Genomic DNA, 20520 nt, shown 5'->3' with positions numbered 1-20520 from the left:
AAATGTTCGCCTATAATTTACAAAATCAATGAATTTTGGGTCATCAATAGTACAGTTGTGTTTGCAAAGAACGAAGAGAACAAAAAATGTGCAGTGTAAATTTTTGTCATTACAAAAGGGGTATCAATTTTTTGCATAGCATTAATGACGTCATCAGGTTGAAAGCGTTCCTATCAACCTCGTCTCCGGCCCTGTACAGATTTGTGCAATGTCCTTGTGCGTGCGTCATAGATAAAATAAGACACCGGGTACGTACGAAACTGACGTGACGTCACTTTAGTCGCCGTTTTCTATTGTCGCTAGTGAGACTCCGAGAAAGGTAAGAAAATCCATCATAATCGCGCTTCATGCGCAAGTAAACTTATTAAAAACAACCTAATTTTGTTAAAACTGTTTCAAATATTTTATGAGGGAGAATTTGTGGAATACTGATTGCCATTTAAATACTTTTTTGGACAAAGATGACAAAGAATTTGGTTAAGGCAGTTTTGTGCCTGAAGCCACGTCTGAGATTAAAATTAAGCGTTCGGAATCGCAAATGGGACGAGAAAATTCTTTATAATTAGGAAATGGGAGCAACTATAGAATGCAGGGCCACGCCGAAGCAAGGTTTTTTATTTTGCCTGGAGGCGTGGATGGAATAGGAGTAATAGATATGCAAACCTGCCAAAAAGTGCTAAGTACAGCGAAGGAATGCACTGCACTTGTCTTCAAAGCTTCTCATGAAGGATCGGAAGGGAGGGCGTGCTTGTAAATGTGTTGGGGGCACTGTCTGGAGCGGCGGAGGCGCGGAGTCTTGGAGTCGCAGAATCGCGGAGACGCGGGGCACTGGAGTGGCCGCAGTGGCGGAGGCGCGGAGTCGCGGAGTCGCAGAGACGCGCACCGATAGAGGGCGCAATTCTCGGCGGAATCTTTTGAGAACGAAGCATCCATATCCACTTTAATTGGGCGGGCCAATTAGGAAGGGGGGGGGGGAGGGCGACGGGGCACTGTCTGGAGTCGCGGAGGCGCGGAGTCGGGGAGTCGCAGAGTCACTTTAATTGGGCGGGCCAATTAGGAAGGGGGGGGGGGAGGGCGACGGGGCACTGTCTGGAGTCGCGGAGGCGCGGAGTCGGGGAGTCGCAGAGTCACTTTAATTGGGCGGGCCAATTAGGAAGGGGGGGGGGAGGGCGACGGGGCACTGTCTGGAGTCGCGGAGGCGCGGAGTCGGGGAGTCGCAGAGTCACTTTAATTGGGCGGGCCAATTAGGAAGGGGGGGAGGGCGACGGGGCACTGTCTGGAGTCGCGGAGGCGCGGAGTCGGGGAGTCGCAGAGTCACTTTAATTGGGCGGGCCAATTAGGAAGGGGGGGGAGGGCGACGGGGCACTGTCTGGAGTCGCGGAGGCGCGGAGTCGGGGAGTCGCAGAGTCACTTTAATTGGGCGGGCCAATTAGGAAGGGGGGGGAGGGCGACGGGGCACTGTCTGGAGTCGCGGAGGCGCGGAGTCGGGGAGTCGCAGAGTCACTTTAATTGGGCGGGCCAATTAGGAAGGGGGGGGAGGGTGACGGGGCACTGTCTGGAGTCGCGGAGGCGCGGAGTCGCAGAGTCGCTTTAATTGGGCGCGCAAATTAGGAAGGGGGGGGGGAGGGCGACGGGGCACTGTCTCTCTCAGTGGTGGAGGCGCGGAGTCGCGGAGTCGCAGAGACGCGCACCGATAGAGGGCGCAATTCTCTGCGGCTCCACGACTCCACGATCGATTTTCGGAGGTAGGTCGACTGCGGTTCCACGCCTCCACGCAGCCGTACGGAGGCGCGGATGTAGAGTAAAGTGGCCCTGCATTCTATAGTTGTACCAGGAAATGGTTCACATCCTTAGATCCGAATTGGGGTTTTCAAGTTTTTACTTTTGAAAATGAGGACTGTCTTGTTTTTATCTACGAAGTGGCTATCGTTACGGCAGCCGTTGTTTAGCGCCCTCTACGATACTTTTTTGATACGCACGCAGGTATATAATTATTTGTTTCCCCACGTTCTAGCGAGCAGTGCGACAGCTCAGTCGATAGGGGGAAAAATTCTGCCAACCGGACACCACTTACCTGCCCCAAACATCCAAATTTTCACCTTACCTTGTGATTTCAACCAAGAGGAATCCAGGAAAGAGTGGACATGCGAAAAAAAATTGGTAAAAATGTGTTTTTGGAGCACACTTTGCATGCACATGTAGTGCAGATCTGAGTTGAAGCAGCCGGTCAAAACTGATTGAAGTGTCTGGAATAGCGGTACGTTATACACATGACATCGATAACCATGACGTCCCATGACGTCGCATGAGACGTTGCCTGAGCCGGCCAATGATAGTGCAATACGTCATTATGAATATTTATTTTCTCATAAATATTTAGTTTATTTCAATGGATACTTCAAATACATCCAAAGATTGATCATTGCAACAGCGATCGTGCGCAGCCTAGCGGTTAAGAGACTCGTGTATCAAGCAAGCGTCCGAGGTTCGAATCTCGATGAAGTGAGTGACTGATTGATAAATAGAAATTAAGGAAAGGAGGCGGTGAGAGTAGAGGAGGGAAAGTGGAGGGAATAACCATAAAAAAGGTAACTTTTGGCGCTAGAAAATTAATTGAAAAAAGTGGTGTCCGGTTGGCAGAATTTTTCCGTTTTTCCTTCTAATTTTATATTTTCTTCTCATGTTTTTATAAAAGTTGCAGTACTACCGTAACGATAGAAAATGGGAAATGCGTTACGGCTGCGGTAACGATAGCCACTGCGTTTTATCTCTATGTGAGTTGTCGATAGAGGGTGCTTTGAGCGAAAGTGCAGTGGATATTCAAACCTGACCTGACAATATTCAACGTCAAAGATGTATTATCTACGGCTTTTGGAACCAGCCTTTCTATCGACATGACCGAATAGTTCTTGGACTTTATTTCCCATTTAAAAAATCCTCTAAGTCTAAGACTAAGCCACAGATTACGAAGAATAAAATGATATCTACCTCTACAAAAACTCTGATTTTATTTTATTAAAAACATTAAAAGTGGGGACTTCAATGAAACTAAAAAAAAAAAATGAAAATGGTAGTGTAGTCAAGCATTCATCCGAGCTATCAAAGTGCTCTATTCAGAAGATCAGTTGTAAATGTGATATAGATTTTTTTGCAATGCCATAACAATAGCAGTTGAAAATCGTGTAACCGCTGTTGTAACGATTGCCACTACGTTAATTTTTTTGTCCGCGAAACAAAGGCTGACAGATATTTGTGGGGATTTGACCGACCTTTCACTGTCATTTGGAGAATTAAACATCAGTTCCTTACTCACTTTGAATTGTTCCCCAACAACAGCAACATAATTAACTAAAATGGCCGAAAACGACGTTGAGCAAGAGCTGTTGGACTACGAGGAGGAGGAACATGACGCCACGCAGGAGGCCGGGGGTGATGCGACCACCCAGGTGGTGGCCAAAAAAGACGTGAAAGGCACGTACGTGTCCATCCACAGCTCCGGGTTCCGCGACTTCTTATTGAAGCCAGAGTTGCTCCGGGCCATCGTGGACTGTGGCTTTGAGCATCCCTCAGAAGGTAATCAGTTTACAGAGATGCCACTTTTCCGGTTTTAACTGGAATTCCCGTTTTTAAAAAAAATGTCACAAAATTCCGGTTTTTCCGGCCGTCAAATTAACCAGAAAAAGAGAAGAAAAACTGTGGAAATGCGTTGATTTTTACCTCGATTTAGTACATTTAGGCGCACGCATGGCACAACGTTGTTCGTTGAAGTAGTCTTAAAAACAGTCTTTGTGTATGTTGTTGCTGAGCCTGCATGCGGCCAACGTACTTAATTGCACGCAGTATACAACGGCGCCTCGCGCGTGCTTCACCGCGTGCGGGCGTGTTGTGTGCTAAGCACACGTATTCTTTTTTTTCAAGCAGACCCAGTTCCGTTTTTTTTTTCAAGCAGACCCTGTGGCATCTCTGAGTTAAGATTTAACTCTGAATCCCCTGGAATTTTTGTCTTCCTGACCACAGCTATTTTCACTTTAATACCGAGGGCTTAATGCCCTGGTTTGTTCAAAGGCAATTTCTTCCAGCAGTTGAAGTGGTTTGCAGATGCCTTATAAGTGTAAAGATATACCATAAAAGGAACGTTAACCCTAACTCCCTAGGCCTTTTTGCTAGGATGTAGCCTCAATCCTGCAAAATCCTCCAGTTGGCCTCATGGAAAAATAGCATGTAGCCTCAATCCTGCAAATTCCTCCGTTATTTCTTGAATATGGTCCATGGAGGGGTGACCACTGCCTGAATCCTGCAAAATCCTCCGGCTATGACTGTCAATAGGCTGAGGCAGAGGCAGAGGCAGTGACATCCTGGAGCAGTGCGGAGGATGTCAGGTATAATCAAGGACTAAATTTATGCACGGCTGAGCATATACAAATAAAACAACACAAGGTCCGGCCCAAGACCTTGACAAAGTGCGTACTCCGAAATCAGCAATGCACTTTTGCCATGTAACCTCAATCCTGCAAATTCCTCCAATTTGCAAAAAGGATTTTGGAGGATTCAGGGCGGTTAGGGTTAATATTCTAATGTTTCTAATGTTGTATTTTTTTTTTAAATCCCACAGTTCAACATGAGTGCATTCCGCAAGCCATCCTGGGCATGGACGTCTTGTGCCAGGCCAAGAGCGGTATGGGCAAGACAGCTGTCTTTGTTCTCTCCACTCTGCAGCAGTTGGAGCCTGTCTCTGGTCAGGTATGGTGGATTTTTCTTAAGTGCAGAAACACAGCCAATCAATTTTTTATGGATGAATTGTATCCAAAAGGGAGATATGCTGAGCCTCCTTGGTTAGACTTTCCCTGCCCATTGCTTATGTGCATTAAAAAAAAATGTATTTTTATTAACCCTAACGATCCCATCCAGTCAAAGCCCAACACCAGGGTTTGTTGGAATCTGTTAGAGTGAGTACTGCACTAGTAAACTGATTATGCTTTACATGGGGTTAGGCATACCACCGTAATCAGACTCCAGCACTTTGGATGTAGAGTTTACCATGGTGTTTGAATTCGTAGGAGTAAGGAAGGTTCCTAGTAAAGCACTCAAGGGGTAGTGGTTAAATTCATGATGCATGTATACCTTAATTGAATCTAGAGTCGGGTTCCCCAGAAGTTTTCTTGCATTTCAAAATGTCTCATTATGTGGCTTGGCTTCCAAAGCATTATTCAAGTACAAGATGTGGTTTGAGCAAAACACAATTGGTCAAAACGTAGTTTACTATAGCAACATACTTTCTGACAAAATGTATGGCGCCTTGTTAAAAAACAAGCATGCATGTATTGTTCGACTTGAACGGTTCATAGTTGTTTTCTGATGCACGCGTGATTCTCTTCTGATTTTCTCCCAATCACACTATCATATTTTTTTATTTATTGCTGTAGATTGGTGTACTTGTCATGTGCCACACCCGCGAGCTGGCCTACCAGATCAAGAAAGAGTACGACCGCTTCTCCAAGTACATGAAGGACATGCAGGACAAAGTGGCCGTCTTCTTCGGCGGGCTGAGCATCCAGAAGGACATGCAGCGGCTCAAGACGGACCCGCCGCACATCGTGGTGGGCACGCCGGGCCGCCTGCTGGCCCTGGTGCGCAACAAGTCCCTCAACCTCAAGAACGTCAAGCACTTCATCCTGGACGAGTGCGACAAGATGCTGGAACAGCTAGGTGAGCCAGTTACTATGTGTTGAGATTTTGAACCGAGGTACTTCCAATGATTGGCGCTGATTTTGAAAGCAATTGGCTGCCAATGTTGTGGTGCTACCCCGAGCTCTGTTTAATTGAGCTGCTTAGCATATATAAAATCAACTGTAAGCATAATCACAAGCAATATATTGCACAGTATTTCTGGGATAAGCAACTCCACTAACTTGGCTTTCCAAGTGAAGGGCCAGTTAAGAGGTGACTAATTTCAATAAATATGTAGGGAACTTGACACTAAATTACATCAATGGCATCCTTGCTAGGAACCTTGTTTATTCCTCCAAAATCTCTTCTGTGCAAAAATCCAATGGCAAATTCTTTGTTCATGGACTTCCAAAAGGCATCAATCCCCATGCAAAGTACAAGTGGCTGGTTCCGTATCGCCTAATCTTTTGAAAACCACCTGGGGGATTTTGAAGGATTAGGATGAAGTGGTCTTGTAAGCTTCAAAATTGACTCAATTTTATAACATAACACTCAGTGCACTGGATTATCAGCTATAATTTTTGTTCTTTTTCTTCTAGACATGAGGAAAGACGTGCAGGAGATCTTCCGTTCTACGCCCCACGAGAAGCAAGTCATGATGTTCAGCGCTACACTCAGCAAAGAGATCCGCCCAGTCTGCAAGAAGTTCATGCAAGACGTAAATATACCCACCCTCTGTCCTGCACTCTGCGGGTTCCAGCTCAAGCGCACCGTGACCGTGGGGTCCTGAAAAGGCCACACTCCGGTAGTCTCATTCTGAGCGTGAATCTTTTCGCTCGATAGCAGCTGATTGCGTCGACAGCGAGATGGCTGTGATCCAAGGGAAGGTCGCATATGGGGTTGGCAGCCAGCAGAGCACCAGCATCGGGGAACAGGAGGCAGGTCGGCAAATGGCAATCAAGTAGGCAGACAAGACATGGCAGACCTTCATCTTCCGACCTCCAGTGGCGGAGTCTACAGCAAGCAGCTTCCCAACGACAACGCACATAATGAAAAAAGAAATTGGGGGGGGGGGCAAAAGCTTCACTCACATTCATATCTTGATAGACTGTGGCAGGCACATTCTAATTCAAAAGTCATTTTTTGGAATTTCTTTTGATGGATGTTTTAGGTTGTCTTCTCGGAAATGCGGACGTGAATTCAGGTCACGCCAAGATGCCCATGAGTTTGTCTCGTCAATGATTCAGTTCCGGTTTTCAAGACTTTTGGTGCTGTTTTTGTCTCATGGAAATATAGACTTGCATCAGGCTGGGCACAAAGAATTTTATGTTAAGTGAAGGATTAATTGCTGAAAGTGTTTATTTTTTATGATTTTTTTTTTCTTCTCATGGGAAATGCGGACTTGACTTTAGGTTAGGCCCAAGGCGCCCATGAGTTCTTCACTTCCGTTTTTTAGGGATGATAATGTTTGTTGGGTTTTTTTGTCTGTGGACATTTCTTGGTCTGGAATTATTTACTCGTGGGAAATGCGGACTTGACTTTAGGTCAAGCCCAAAGGCGCCCATGAGTTCCACCTTTGTAGGGTTTCTCTATATACAGCGGTTTTTTATGCTACTTGGAATTCTTTGGTTTGGATTTTCTTATGGGAAATGCGGACTTGACTTTAGGTTAAGCCCAAAGGCGCCCATGAGTTCAACATTTTTTTTTAGGGTTCATAATATGATGTGGTTTTTTATGCGTCTTGGAATTTTGGTTTGGATTTTACTCGTGGGAAATGCGGACTTGACTTTAGGTCAGGCCCAAAGGCGCCCATGAGTTCATCATCGGTATTTTTTCAGGGATTCTCATTTGGTTTATGATTCTTGCCTTTTCTACCAACCATACTGTCCAAGACAAATGAATAGTGCCTGCCACTTTTCTCCCCGAAAAATACAATTGATAATTGGTTCGTATAATTTCACGCCCTTGATGTGTTCGCGTAGGTTTCTGCATCTGGCTTTTGGCCAGTGAATGAAATTTGATCCCAAAAAGGGCGGACTTTTAAAGGAAAAGCAATACAGCTTCTACCAAACGACAGAGAGAAATATTTCAAAAATACTTCACTATGAAGTGTGGACTACCAGCGGCAGCTCAATCACTACACTATGCAATCACGTGGAATATCCCATACTGAGAACTCTTGCATCATACCGTTATCGGAATCGTCGGCTGAAGTGGAAATTCTTAAAATCTGGACGCATCGGACAATAATCTTGGGGTAAGCAAACCAGCCCTTCCCAGTGGGTGAACTGTTATATATGGGTGATTGGTTATCGGTGACACGTTTCACAAGGGACTTGATAACCTACCTCCACGAATCAACGGATACTTCACCGGCTGTGGTCATCGGGCGACCCCCTGCATCACCCCCTCCTTTGCCTTGCCATTGCCTGCCTGTCCTGTGGTTCTCGGTCGCGTCATCGCCTGGTCGTGGCTCAACGTTTTGCTGGACCTACCATCTCCCTTTCCAATCACATGTCCAATGGGAGAAGGCCTGAAGGGGGCCACCCCAATTTTTTTAAATTTTTTTTAATTTAAATTCAACAAGATTCTTTTGGGACAGCAATCAAATCAATGAAACTTGGGGTTGTGAAACAGTCAAATTCCCAAAAATTTACTGTGAACAGAAGCAGCATTGATAAAAAGGAGGATACTTGATTGCCAAACAAAACAAATGTGAGACAAATTAGCGAGATTGAAATGGGGAGCTCTGTAATGTGCAGCAATACAAATTTTGATGGAAAAAAAAACCTTTGCCAATTACAATATCACTTGAAACTAATTGTCACAGCAAATGAAAAGTCTGTTCTTGTTTTTATAGAATATGGAATAGCACATCCAACAGTAAAAGCATAATTCAAACTTGACGCTTGGCTGATATTCGATGCCTTTCAGTCGAGTCCACAGTTATTCAAGAAAGTGTTTTAAAATGTCGCTGCAGTTTTAACTTGACATTGTCAGCCACTGATACTGGACGACGTGGGGGGGTGGGGGCAATCGTGACACTGGGCTATTTGGCTTCGTGAATTGTGGCTGGCATAGGCTTTTACACTTGGCCCCATTATTGTAGGGACTAACATGCCAGAACAGCTGCTGTGCCGACACAGATCAGACCGGTGCTTGGAAAGTGCGGACCCCTCAACCTGCGTGTTGTAAGGCCTCAATGCGTCCAAGATCATCGGTCTGATAAAAAGGCATTTCCATTGTCGGATTTCTTTCAGGAACAAGAAAGGAATATAAACAATAAAAAAATTTATAAATTGTGAATACATTCTGATTTCTCTTCTATTGACCAATTAAAATTTGATCCATAGAAATGATACGTCAAAATGACTAGAAATTTTGTAATAAAATATGCAAGACAAATTTTGTGAAAAAGTTGAGATGATATAGGAAAGAATTCCTAACCCGTTCATGCTGTTCTGGCATCCTTAGATGAATGGCGCCCCATCCCACACCAAAAAAACCTTGTAAATTATGATGTACTAAACCGTATTGCCCAACTCTCCTCAGCCCATGGAGGTGTACGTAGATGACGAGACCAAGTTGACCCTGCATGGTCTGATGCAGTACTACGTCAAACTGAAGGACAACGAGAAAAACCGCAAGCTGTTTGACCTGCTGGATGTTCTGGAATTCAACCAGGTAATGATAATACTAAATCACCAAGCAGGGTCACATTTACAGTTCCAGATGAATATTTGAGTGGTGTTTCTTTCACTTTAATCCTAACACTCCGAGGTATTTTGACTAGAAACCCTGCTAAAGGCAGCAACTGCAACACTTGTCAAAATGACAAGCCTGCTCAGTGTAGCAAGATCCATCCAGTCAAAAGACTCGAGGCCAAACTGCCTCAGAGTCTGTGTTTGCCTACTGCAGCAGGATACAACTGTGGCTGATGGATTTTGATTGAATTGGTCCAGTTCCCAGTAAAAGACCCCAGGGAGTTAGGGATAAAGACCAACCAGTGATCGCCAACACTTTGTTTCTGTGCTCTCCCTAGGTGGTGATCTTCATCAAGAGTGTGCAGCGCTGCATGGCTCTCTGCCTACTCCTGGTGGAGCAGAATTTCCCTGCCATCAGCATCCATCGCGCTATGCAGCAGGAGACAAGGTCAGCAAATGATGTTTACTTGATTTAGGAGCATGTGCGAAAAAAAAATACGTTACCAATTTCTTGCTTCAAACTCTTCCTCCCCCCCCCCCCCCCCCAAACGACATTTCCGTTCGGAAACTTGCTGAATTCTCCAAAATCCAGCACTGTGCAATTGCCTCATTCTTTAAAACCATAACTCCCTAGGGGGTGTGCAAAATCGTATTAAAATTGAAGGATTTCGGATTGTTAGGGTTAGGGGTGTCAAGCCCATGTAAAGTAATAATGGATGTACTTTTTTTAAGAGATTTTGAATGTTGTGGGAGGCTTAGTGTTGTAAATTCTCAAAAAGTCTGTCCTGGATGAAATTGTTCTGATTTTTTTTCCCTGAATCTTTTAACATTTTAATTACCTTGCATGAAGCAATCAAATTTTGGACCAACACCTCTACGTACACCGTAATGCCCAATACAGGCATTTTCCGACTTGTAGAATCCAAGAGCTTTGTAGCCTACATTTGTCTATCCGAACTGCACACGTTGAATTAACACATGTTGCACTAAATGGTTGGCTTTTATTAGCAAGAATCTTCCATCATGGCGTCGCTGAGCTGGAAGTTGTAAAACCTGAAACCAACATTTGTTTTCATATTTGTCTTTGTCTCACAACCCCAGGTTACAAAACTACAAGCTGTTCAAAGATTTCGAGAAGCGTATCTTGGTGTCCACCAACCTGTTTGGCCGAGGCATGGACATTGAGAGAGTCAACATCGTCTTCAACTACGACATGCCTGAAAACTCGGACACCTACCTTCACAGGGTAAGAAAAAAATTGCTTTGGGTTCTATCTATGGGCTTCGTGCACAAGTACCCCCTCAACGGTAAAAAAGGGAGAGTTTGGGGAGACCACTGGGCGAGACATCGAACGCATTGCCAACAACGCCTTACGGCCTCAGGACTCTCGAAAGTGGTCAAAAAGCGCCCTCTCTTGTTGGTGCATGGAGCCAATCGTTTCCACCAGTCATGAGCCTGTTTACTGAAATGAAGTTAGATATTGACCCACATTTGGAAAGATTCACTAGCTGTAGAATGCAATGTGTGTTCATGGCAAACTATTTTGGCCAGTCTTAACCTGGTTACAGTTACTTGTGTATGAGTGCTGAATTTTTTCAGAGCTCCTAAAACTGCACAGTATCTTATCACAGACAAGTTCTCCCTGCCAAAAATGTACAAGTTTGCCAAAATTTTCGAAAAGGACATGTGGTGTACATTGCTTTTGGCTGGATGTCTGCTGTGTTTTCGCTTTAGCGCAGAAACAGAGTAAGTAGTGATCTTGGTGACATTTGGGTCTGACTGGCTGAGGATATGTATTATCCATTTCCTAGCATGTTAAACACCAAGGCAACAATAGTAGCCATCTCTAAGTCTGTGATGCTTCCAGCACCCTTACGCAGATTCAAATTTTGTCAAACATGCCTTGATGGATTTGCTTGTCATCCTTGGATGATGTCCGTTTGATTCATTACCCTTTTTTTAACTGTTGTTAATTTTCAAGATCAAAACAATGAAATTCAAAACCTCTTGAAATTTGCAGGTTGCCCGTGCTGGCCGTTTTGGCACCAAGGGTCTGGCCATCACCTTCGTCTCGGACGAGAACGACGCCAAAATCCTGAATGACGTGCAAGACCGCTTCGAGGTCAACATCACAGAACTCCCCGAAGAAATTGACATGGCCTCCTACAGTAAGTCACTGTTCTGTCTCTCCAAGTCTAACAGTGTCACCTCACAATAAAAAAAGTTGTACCATTTAAAGTATTAAACATACTCCTGCTGGGTCGTGCGACAACGCCCCTCACTCTAAATTCCACCATTTTTATTTTACCCAAGAGCAGGAAATCCACCTTGATCCTAATGCCGATTGTACCCATCACGTCAGTCTCAGATCTTACACTTCATTAACGGGAATCGTCACTTAAAACATTCAATCAGTGGGCATCATCAGTGGGGTTTATTTTTGTTGATGCAACTTCCATGTTTGTGAGCCTAACTTAACCAAGTTATCCACATAATTTGAAGTAACATGTAAATAATTTATACCGTTATTTTCTTTTTGAGTTTAACAATTCACTTTTTATTTATTGCTTGTTTACAATAGTTGAACCTGACAGATTCCAGTGATCTGCAAGCAAGTTCCGAGCGGTTCGTCAGCCTTGTGATCTGAAATTCTCCTGGACAAGACTTGGCAAATCTGTGGGAGGGAAAGTCTTGCTGAAACCTATCTGAACCTTTTTCGAGCCAGTAATCTCCAACACGGTGCCAAGCTAGTTCAAAACCAGTGGATTAAACGTTAAATATCAATCATCAACATTCCAAGTTGGTTGGCTTTTCGTGGATCTGTGAACTTCAAAAATCAATGAGTTTGCATCAGTTGCGAAAAGTCAATCTAAGCCCGTTTAGAATTTGAGAGAAATTTTTGAAGAGAGTAGTGGGCTTGAGGTTGCTTAAACCGGTTTGTTCCTCCAGTATGCAGTTTGAACTGGTTCTCACTGTTAAAGGGCCACTTTTTAGGGCGGATTTTTTAAAATGTATTTTGACCATAACTCCATAATTCGACTTCAGTGTATAAATCCAGACAAAGACCTTGAACACTTGTGAATAATTTCATGGCTAATGCTTGGCCTATTTTAATGAGGTTGCATTTTCACTGGACTTTGAGTATTTTAACATCCAAAGAAACCCCTGTTGAGAGAAAAAAACCCATGAAATTAGTTATATTAAAGAAAGATGTGGTTGAACAAACATTAAAAAAAACATTAATGTAATGCAGATGGGTTTCATGCTTTTAAACTTTTATTTTTTTCTTTTTGTCATGTACATGTAGTTACTATTCTCTGTACATATTGATGTTAGTGTTTTAGCTTTTAAAGTGATTTTGAATGACACATGATTTTTTTTCCTTCCGTGCTGCCATAACTCAGAGATACTTAACATATACATTGACCGAAGTACATATGCAGACTACAGTAATTTGACAATCTCATTGAAATTCTGACATTGCTTGAACCTATACACGTGGCCGTGTATGCTGTGTTCCAACAGGCCATGATTCAAGTGTTAAGCAGTTGTAGCAGCCTGTATTTTTTATGAAGTCAGATATTGTTATAAAATAAATAGCTGCCGAGTACCTTTTTCCTCAACAATTCAAGAATTATTTTGTCTGTGGCAAAAAGAGTTTAATTGTAAAAAAAAAATGGCTGTTGAATTCAACATTGTGATAGTTTTGTCAATAATTTTGTTCAATATTGTAGCACAAAAAAGTGTTCAAATGTAAGCTGTTTCATTGGAAAAATCATGTACATGTACTTCAAAGGTCAGCCTTTTTTTTTTACCTTTTCATTTCCAGTTTTATGGATACCCCAAGGGTTTAGTTTCGTTCGAAAGTGCATTTTATATGTGTTCAATTATGGGAATTAAATAAATAGTGTTGTTTTAAGACTGGGCATCTGTGTAGTTTGTTGATTTCTTCTTTCTTTTAGGGGGATGGGAATCATTATTCTTGCCAAAAAAAAGGAGTAACTTTCGGGTCCAATTTTAGGCCAAATGTCTTCACCCTGAACCAAGCTGATGGAGGAAAAACATTCCTCTGCATAACTGCTGTTCTGGTACATGTATATATGGGGTGGGGCGGGAATATTTCGTTCACAAACATCCCAGCGTCTGGGTCTATTTCGCAAAAAAGGCAGGGACCGGGCCACATCTAGGGGGGGGGGGGGGGGGGTCCTTGCTGCACATGACACTAGGGGGCACTGTTCAGGATACAGATGTACCTGTACATCTTAATTTCTTATGCATACTTGCACCCCTCAATCTCGCATCAAAACGGCGCATTTCAAGCTTATGGTGGTTGGGAAGTTGGAAGATGCCTCAAAATATTTTTTTTGTATTTCACCGCGAATTAGTAGAGGGGGAGGATGATCCAATAGCCCATCCCCCTCCCCCTCCCCCTCCCCCCTTGTCAAAAAGTGGGGGGGGGGGGGATTTACGCCCTGTATGTTCAGGGGCCGGCTTAGGCCGGCATTGAGGTGGGAATAAAACAAAAATCAAAAATGGTTGGTAGCTCTGGTAAAATTGAATAAGGAAATTGTCCAGGAGTTTGTAATCTTTGTAATTTCCAGAATTCACCTTGCTCCTCATCTGAGTGCCTCGGGAGGGCGCTTTTTCTGTGCTATTTTGGTTGATTCCTTTAATATGCACATTTTTTTTTTAGTGGAGTGGAACCCCTCTGGTATTCCTGACCCTGCCCTAGACCCTAGATATAGATACCCTAGATGACACGTCACTCTTACCATGGAGGAATAAAAACGGTAGCGTCAGTATCACACTGGGAGGAAGGTGCACTTATCATAATTTATGCCTACGTCACCAAGTTGATTAGCAGGTCGTATGACGTCGCTAGAACATGAATTATGCAGATCCGTGCCAAGGGCCGGCGCGCGCACGGAGGCCATATGCGCCAGACCGTTATAAGGTGGATCAGGATCAGATCCACCTGATCCACCTCTGGACCAGGATACAGATCCCCCAATTGGTGGATCAGATCCGGCAATTGCCGGATCACGATCAGATGGGAACGCAAAAGGTGGATCTGATCCGGCGATTTGACCTGTTAACATCCGTCCGGTGCACGAGTGGCGCGCAAATGTTGCGGTCTCATGAACGAAGAAACACGTTTTCAGGCGTGTAGCTCATGTGAACATTACAGCGTTTACAACATGCACAATAAACAACCGCTGAACTACGGGCTAGCACCGCGCATGCAAAAGCGCACGTGGTATCCTAAAACTACACTATAGGCCTTATACAGCTCTATGGTCCAAAGTCATTTAGCTGTGCGCTTTGGCCAGTTTACATGGGGTCCTTTTGACCACAAAGGATTTGATATGGGCTGGAACATTTCATGGGGGGGGGGCGTCATGTAGATCAATGATAATTTTTTTAGAAACTCAAAATCTCAGTGGGGGGCGACTGGGGGGGGGGGGGGGGGGGGGGAGGGGGCGACAAGGTTTCATGGGGGGGCTGTCGACCCCCCCCCCCCCCCCCCCCCCCCCCCCCCCCCCGTGGCTACGCCACTGGAAACCGGTATTTAGGGTAATTGCGTTTTAATGGTGATATTATTTGAACGGACTGAGCAATTTCAGTATATATTTTTTTTATGTAAAAAAAAAAAATCTGGAATAGTTAGGTTTTCCTGTCATTATATACTTATTTTGATGCTACATATTTTTTTTTTTTTATATATGAAATATATTTTTGGAGGTTTGGGTTCAGTTTTTTTTTGGTACTCACCCTAAATAAATGAAACGAGAACTGTTTAACACTCAAGGCTTCTGCATAATTCATGTTTTCACAGTGATGCCAAATGACCTCCGTAGCGAAATGGTGACGTAAGCATATTTTATGATAAGTGCCCTTTCTCCGGCCGGCCCAGTGTGATACTGACGCTACGAATACAAACCTCTGTGCCCCTGGCGCTATACGGCTGCTTTTCACTGATTCGGACGGACTGATGATGTGTTAATTCGGCCAAACTACAAAAGGTAACTAATTAATAACTGGGCACAATTGCAGAACGGGCCTACCCCGCTACTCGATCTATGCGCCTCGTACTTCGTATAGCGTAGCCGGCTACGGAGTCACGGTTGATTGCCCCATGGAGCTATAATAAACACAGGCATGTGTTAATAGGAGCTATGGGGGTGACAGCGTGGGGGTGACAGCCCCCCCATGAAACCTTGTCGTCCCCCAGTCGCCCCCCACTGAGATTTTGAGTTTCCAAAAAAAATTATCATTGATCTACATGACACCCCCCATGAAATGTTCCAGCCCCCCAGCAGCGGCCTTCACTGAAAAATTCCTGGCTACGCCACTGCCCCCACGCCTCCCCCCCCCCCTCCCGTGGCTACGCCAGTGAGTAATTCGTACGTGCGATTTATTAATTCGTACGTACGGTTAATTAATTCGTACGTACGAATTAGTAATTCGTATGTACGAATTAGTATTTCGTACGTACGGCAGTGTTGGAGCAAAGGCTTTGACCCTCAAGGCCAAGGCTTTGACCCTCAAGGCCAAGGCTTTGACCCTCAAGCCTCGAGGCCAAGGCCAAGGCTTAACCCTCAAGGCCAAGGCCAAGGCCCTGTTTTATGAAATGACCATTGATATAGAACTAATTATAGTCACATGAGTGACACATCATCACGCAAGGGTGGATCCAGAACACCATTTTGGGGGGGGGGGGGCAAAGAATTTTTGGCCCCCCAAAAAAAGTGGGTCAAAAAATTACGGCTTGGGCTTCGGGGTTAAGGGCCCCGAAAAATTTTTGGATTCGAGATGCTCTGTGGTGCGATTTGAGGCAATTTCTGACCATTTTAACCGATGTTTTTTTAGGAAAAGATGGTGTTGTACTCATTGCCTGCCTTTATTACGACGTCACATAAAAACAAATGGTTTCTTTTTGGGGGGGGGGGCATGGCCCCTTTTGGCCCCCCTGGATCCGCCCTTATCATCACGAATTGCTCGTTACGAAGAACAACATTTCTTTAATTGCAATCAACATGCTCGCATAGGCCTACACCGTTTTATGACTGCACTGTATCTATTAAAGTATAAGTTCAGGTCTTCAATATGGTTTAAAGGTAGAGTCCATCATTTGTAATTTGTGCATTTTGTTCGTTTGAAGCAACAAAAGAGTTCAAAATCTAATGAAGGATACTGAGCAACTAACCTGATGAAGTTTCAGCTAAGCTTCAGCTGTACATTCCGAGAAAAACAGCATTCTAAGATCTCAATTTCAAATCAAAAGTTGCTGAATCATGTTTTGAATTGTTTTGAATAGCAACTATACGCGACGTCGCGCACTGATCCGACGAATTATAACAACCGCGCGCGCGTGTGCGTCGTTCGAATACTTGTGCGCGCTTCGCTGAATAACAAAACAAACTACTAATTTAAATTTTCCTACGGTGCTTCTTAAGAATCACCGTTGGAAATGCCTTCTTTCGTTGATTACTTCAATATGACAGCTTCCCAGAAAGAATAATTTCACAGGGAGTTTAGTCTCCTTACTATCTTTCAACCAAGTTAGTTTTTCAACAATAATTACGCCAGTTACTTTTCGGATGGCTGCAAATGATGGACTCTACCTTTAACTAAACAAAATAATGATTTACTTCTATATTGACACACAATTCTCCCAAGTGTAACAAAAGGGGGATCCAAGAAACTGATTTGGGAAATTTTTATTTGCTGGCCCAACATGGTCAGAAATATCAGCATTATCTAAAACAGATACATGCAAATCTTTAGCACTTATCAGGGAGACATATATATACAACCAATCAGATCTATTCCATAGTTATATGCAATTAAAGAGGTTGTGGAATGCTCGAAGACATGTCCGTCATTTTTGGGGTATATGTAGCCTAAGGTGTGATGAAATAAAAACGACTATAAATTGTTTCTGTCATGAAATGAGTACAAAGGTTACTTTTGAGAGCTATTTTTCAGGTCCTGTTTCGACCAAAACGTGCAATTTGTGTAAAAGTCGTCGTTGCGGGCAGCAAACAAAACACAGTAAATCGTGACGTAATAAACAGGACTCGTTTATGCTATGCTACTCTGCATCGGGAGTCCTGTTTATTACGTCACGATTTACTGTGTTTTGTTTGCTGCCCGCAACGACGACTTTTACACAAATTGCACGTTCGGGTCGAAACAGGCATGACAGGACTTGAAAAACAGCTCTCAAAAGTACCTTTTGTACTCATTTTATGCCAGAAACAATAGTCGTTTTTATTTCATCACACCTTAGGCTACATATACCCGAAAAATGACGGAAATGTCTTCGAGCATTCCACAACCTCTTTAAAGTGATCATCTCATTAGCCCCACAAGTGTACGGAATATTTTTGCAGCAAATCTACTACAATGGTAACAAAATGTGATGCTACAAAAGTGGAAGTGTGCCCAACACACAAATCTATAGGGTGCTTCCCTCCTCCATGGTAATACGATTAAAATGGTAACAGCAAAATTTCGAACAGATTTATCTGGAAAATGAAAAAATCTATGGGCCTTGAAGAGCCTTGACTCAAAATTGCAAGGCCCTGAACCCTCAAGGCCAAGGCTAAGGCCAAGGCTTTTGCCCTCAAGCCTCGAGGCCAAGGCCAAGGCCCTAAAATCCAGCCTTAAGGCAGCCTTAAGGCCAAGGCCCAGCATCAAGGCACTACATCACTGACGTACGGTTTAAGTAATTCGTACGTACGGTTTAAGTAATTCGTACACACGGTTTAGTAATTCGTACGTACGAATTAGTAATTCGTACAGTGTACGAATTAGTATTTCTTACGTACGGTTTAGTAATTTGTACACGCGGTTTAGTAATTCGTACGTACGAATTAGTAATTCGTACGTACGAATTAGTTTTATTTTTAACCATGTCCTATCTACACTTCCATACCATGGTATGCCTTTTCGACAAAAAGATGGACGCAAAAAATTGGATGATGGAAAGGGCATGTATGACGTCATTTATGACGTCATCAGCTAATTATTACATGAAAAAATATAAATTAATATAAAAATAATCTTCAGAACTGCAAGCATCTCAACAACAAATTTGGTATCAAATTAAAGGGGACAACAAGATCTTCCATTTGAGTGGTATGTCATTGGGATGGAATATAGTTGAGGATGATTTTGTGGGTCAAAAAACCCTTTTTGGTCAAAAGACCTGTTTTTTTCCGGCTAAAATCATGGATTTTGGGTAGTCACTTTGACACCTTGTTTTAATATGCAAACAGCAAACAGTATGTGGTATTGTGAGATGTTGTTTTTAAGTCAGAGAGAAAGGCTTAAATTCTATGCTTAAAGAGTTTTTGTAATTGATTATTAGTATCTTAAATGTTGAAACTTGTTCCAAAGATAAGCGGAAAAGTGAGGTACCTTAGTGATAAAATCGTGACACGGGTGGACAAAAGCACCATTTTCACACCAAAGCATCTCCATTGTTTACCTTTTCGAAAAAAAGGTAGGATGCAAAAAAATGGATGATGGGAAGGGCCATTTATGACATCATTTATGACGTCATCGGCTAATTATTACTCACTTATACATTAAAATTGAGATATTAGTTAGGAATAAGCCATGGATCGTTTTTTTTTTACATTTAATAGGCCTATACGTTTTTGAGATCAAGAAAATCAGTGCAGTTGCCAATTTTGTTCTTAGACTATCTTTAAAAGATTTAAGTACAAATAGTTTGATAAAATGAGGGATGTTTCCTAATTTAATGTATTAAATTAAACATACATGTAAATTTGACCCTCGCTCCTATCCCCTGTTGTGATCAATGATTCGTTAAAATGGAATGTCTTACGTCATGATTATCTCATAAATGATTACCTCAGGAATGATGCCACGAGGCATTATTTTCCACAAAAGTTTCTACTGTCCCTTCGGCTCCATATTCTACATCAACTGGCAATGCATTTATTGCCCTAAACCCTTCAACATTAGCCAGGAATTGAGCATATACTTCTCCGGCGTTACAATTTAAACCTTTTTGTGGACAACGTAGTTTTTCTGGTGTAGTTTGCATGCAGATAATACAAGCAGTCCAAAACAGTTCACATAAGCAATAAAAAGGTAGAATGTTCAAACCAATTATACATGTACGTTCCAATGTTGCAAACTAATACGTTTTGTGGAAGTTTGTAAACTTGCAAAGGTATATTTTACGCAAGATGAATTATATCTACAATTTCTACAAAGACTTCTGTTCATTTTTACCAAAATCTCTAATAATTAATAAACAAGACTACAGATGAAGCTTTTTTTTAAGATTATTTATTTGCACGATCTCAGTCGCAATCCAGCTTTGCGGAAAATAACAAGAAAGAATAAACTACTCACACAGTGGACCTTCAGAAATGCTCTGCTCGTGTCACACAGAAGATGATGTCTGATGGATACTTCAATAGGATAGACGGTCCATCAACGACAAGGATGGTGCATTTAATGGAGAAACACACTTGTGCTTGTGCATCATGGATAATTGTTTGTCTTTTTCATGTCCCAAACTAAAAACCTTTACAAACTGCAGGACATGACTTGCTGCACTGGTATTGTGTTTGTAATGGTTACAGCCCGAAAGTACGAAGGTTCCCTAGTCCGAAGGGTCATTAGTCCAAAGGTTCGTTAGTCCGAAGGTTCAATAGTCCGAAGGTTCGATAATCCGAAGGTGCGATAGTCCGAAGGGCCCATTAATCCGAAAATAGAATACGGTTAATTAATCCGAAGGTTCGATAGTCCGAATAGAAGATAGGGTTCGATAGTCCGAATTGAGAAAAAGGTTTGATAGCCCGAATTGAGAATAAGGTTCGATTGTCCGAATGGGCAATACGGTTCGTCAGTATGACTCTTCGGACTATCGGACCTTACTGTTGATTCGGACTATCGGACCTTATTGTCGATTCGGACTATCGGACCTTACTGTTGATTCGGACTATCGGACCATCATAGAGTCTTTTCGGACTATCGAACCTTATTGTCAATTCGGACTATCGAACCTTCGGACTATTGAACCTTATTTTCAAGCCCGCTGGAACAAACTTTTGCCAGGGAGTGCTGGAATTTCTAAAGGACGGACAAAATTAATGCGAACGCG

The 20520-nt window shown here is 43.0% G+C and overlaps 1 protein-coding gene across 1 annotated transcript; it reads left to right on the top strand.

The window, feature by feature from the left end:
• The first annotated feature begins 239 nt into the window (after positions 1-239).
• On the top strand, positions 240-13297 carry LOC119719890 (spliceosome RNA helicase DDX39B-like). The gene is made up of 10 exons (XM_038189357.1): positions 240-319; positions 3337-3573; positions 4613-4740; positions 5424-5706; positions 6267-6385; positions 9220-9351; positions 9710-9819; positions 10473-10617; positions 11392-11539; positions 11953-13297. Exons 2-10 carry the CDS (start codon positions 3354-3356, stop codon positions 11973-11975), a joined length of 1308 nt encoding a protein of 435 aa, XP_038045285.1. The 5' UTR covers positions 240-319; positions 3337-3353; the 3' UTR covers positions 11976-13297.
• The last annotated feature ends 7223 nt before the right edge of the window (positions 13298-20520 follow it).

Source organism: Patiria miniata, unplaced genomic scaffold (assembly GCF_015706575.1).
Source record: "Patiria miniata isolate m_02_andy unplaced genomic scaffold, ASM1570657v1 HiC_scaffold_9, whole genome shotgun sequence".
NCBI classification, from domain to species: Eukaryota; Metazoa; Echinodermata; class Asteroidea; order Valvatida; family Asterinidae; genus Patiria; species Patiria miniata.
Note: the sequence above shows the minus strand (reverse complement) of the source record. Positions and strands in the feature narration are given on the sequence as shown.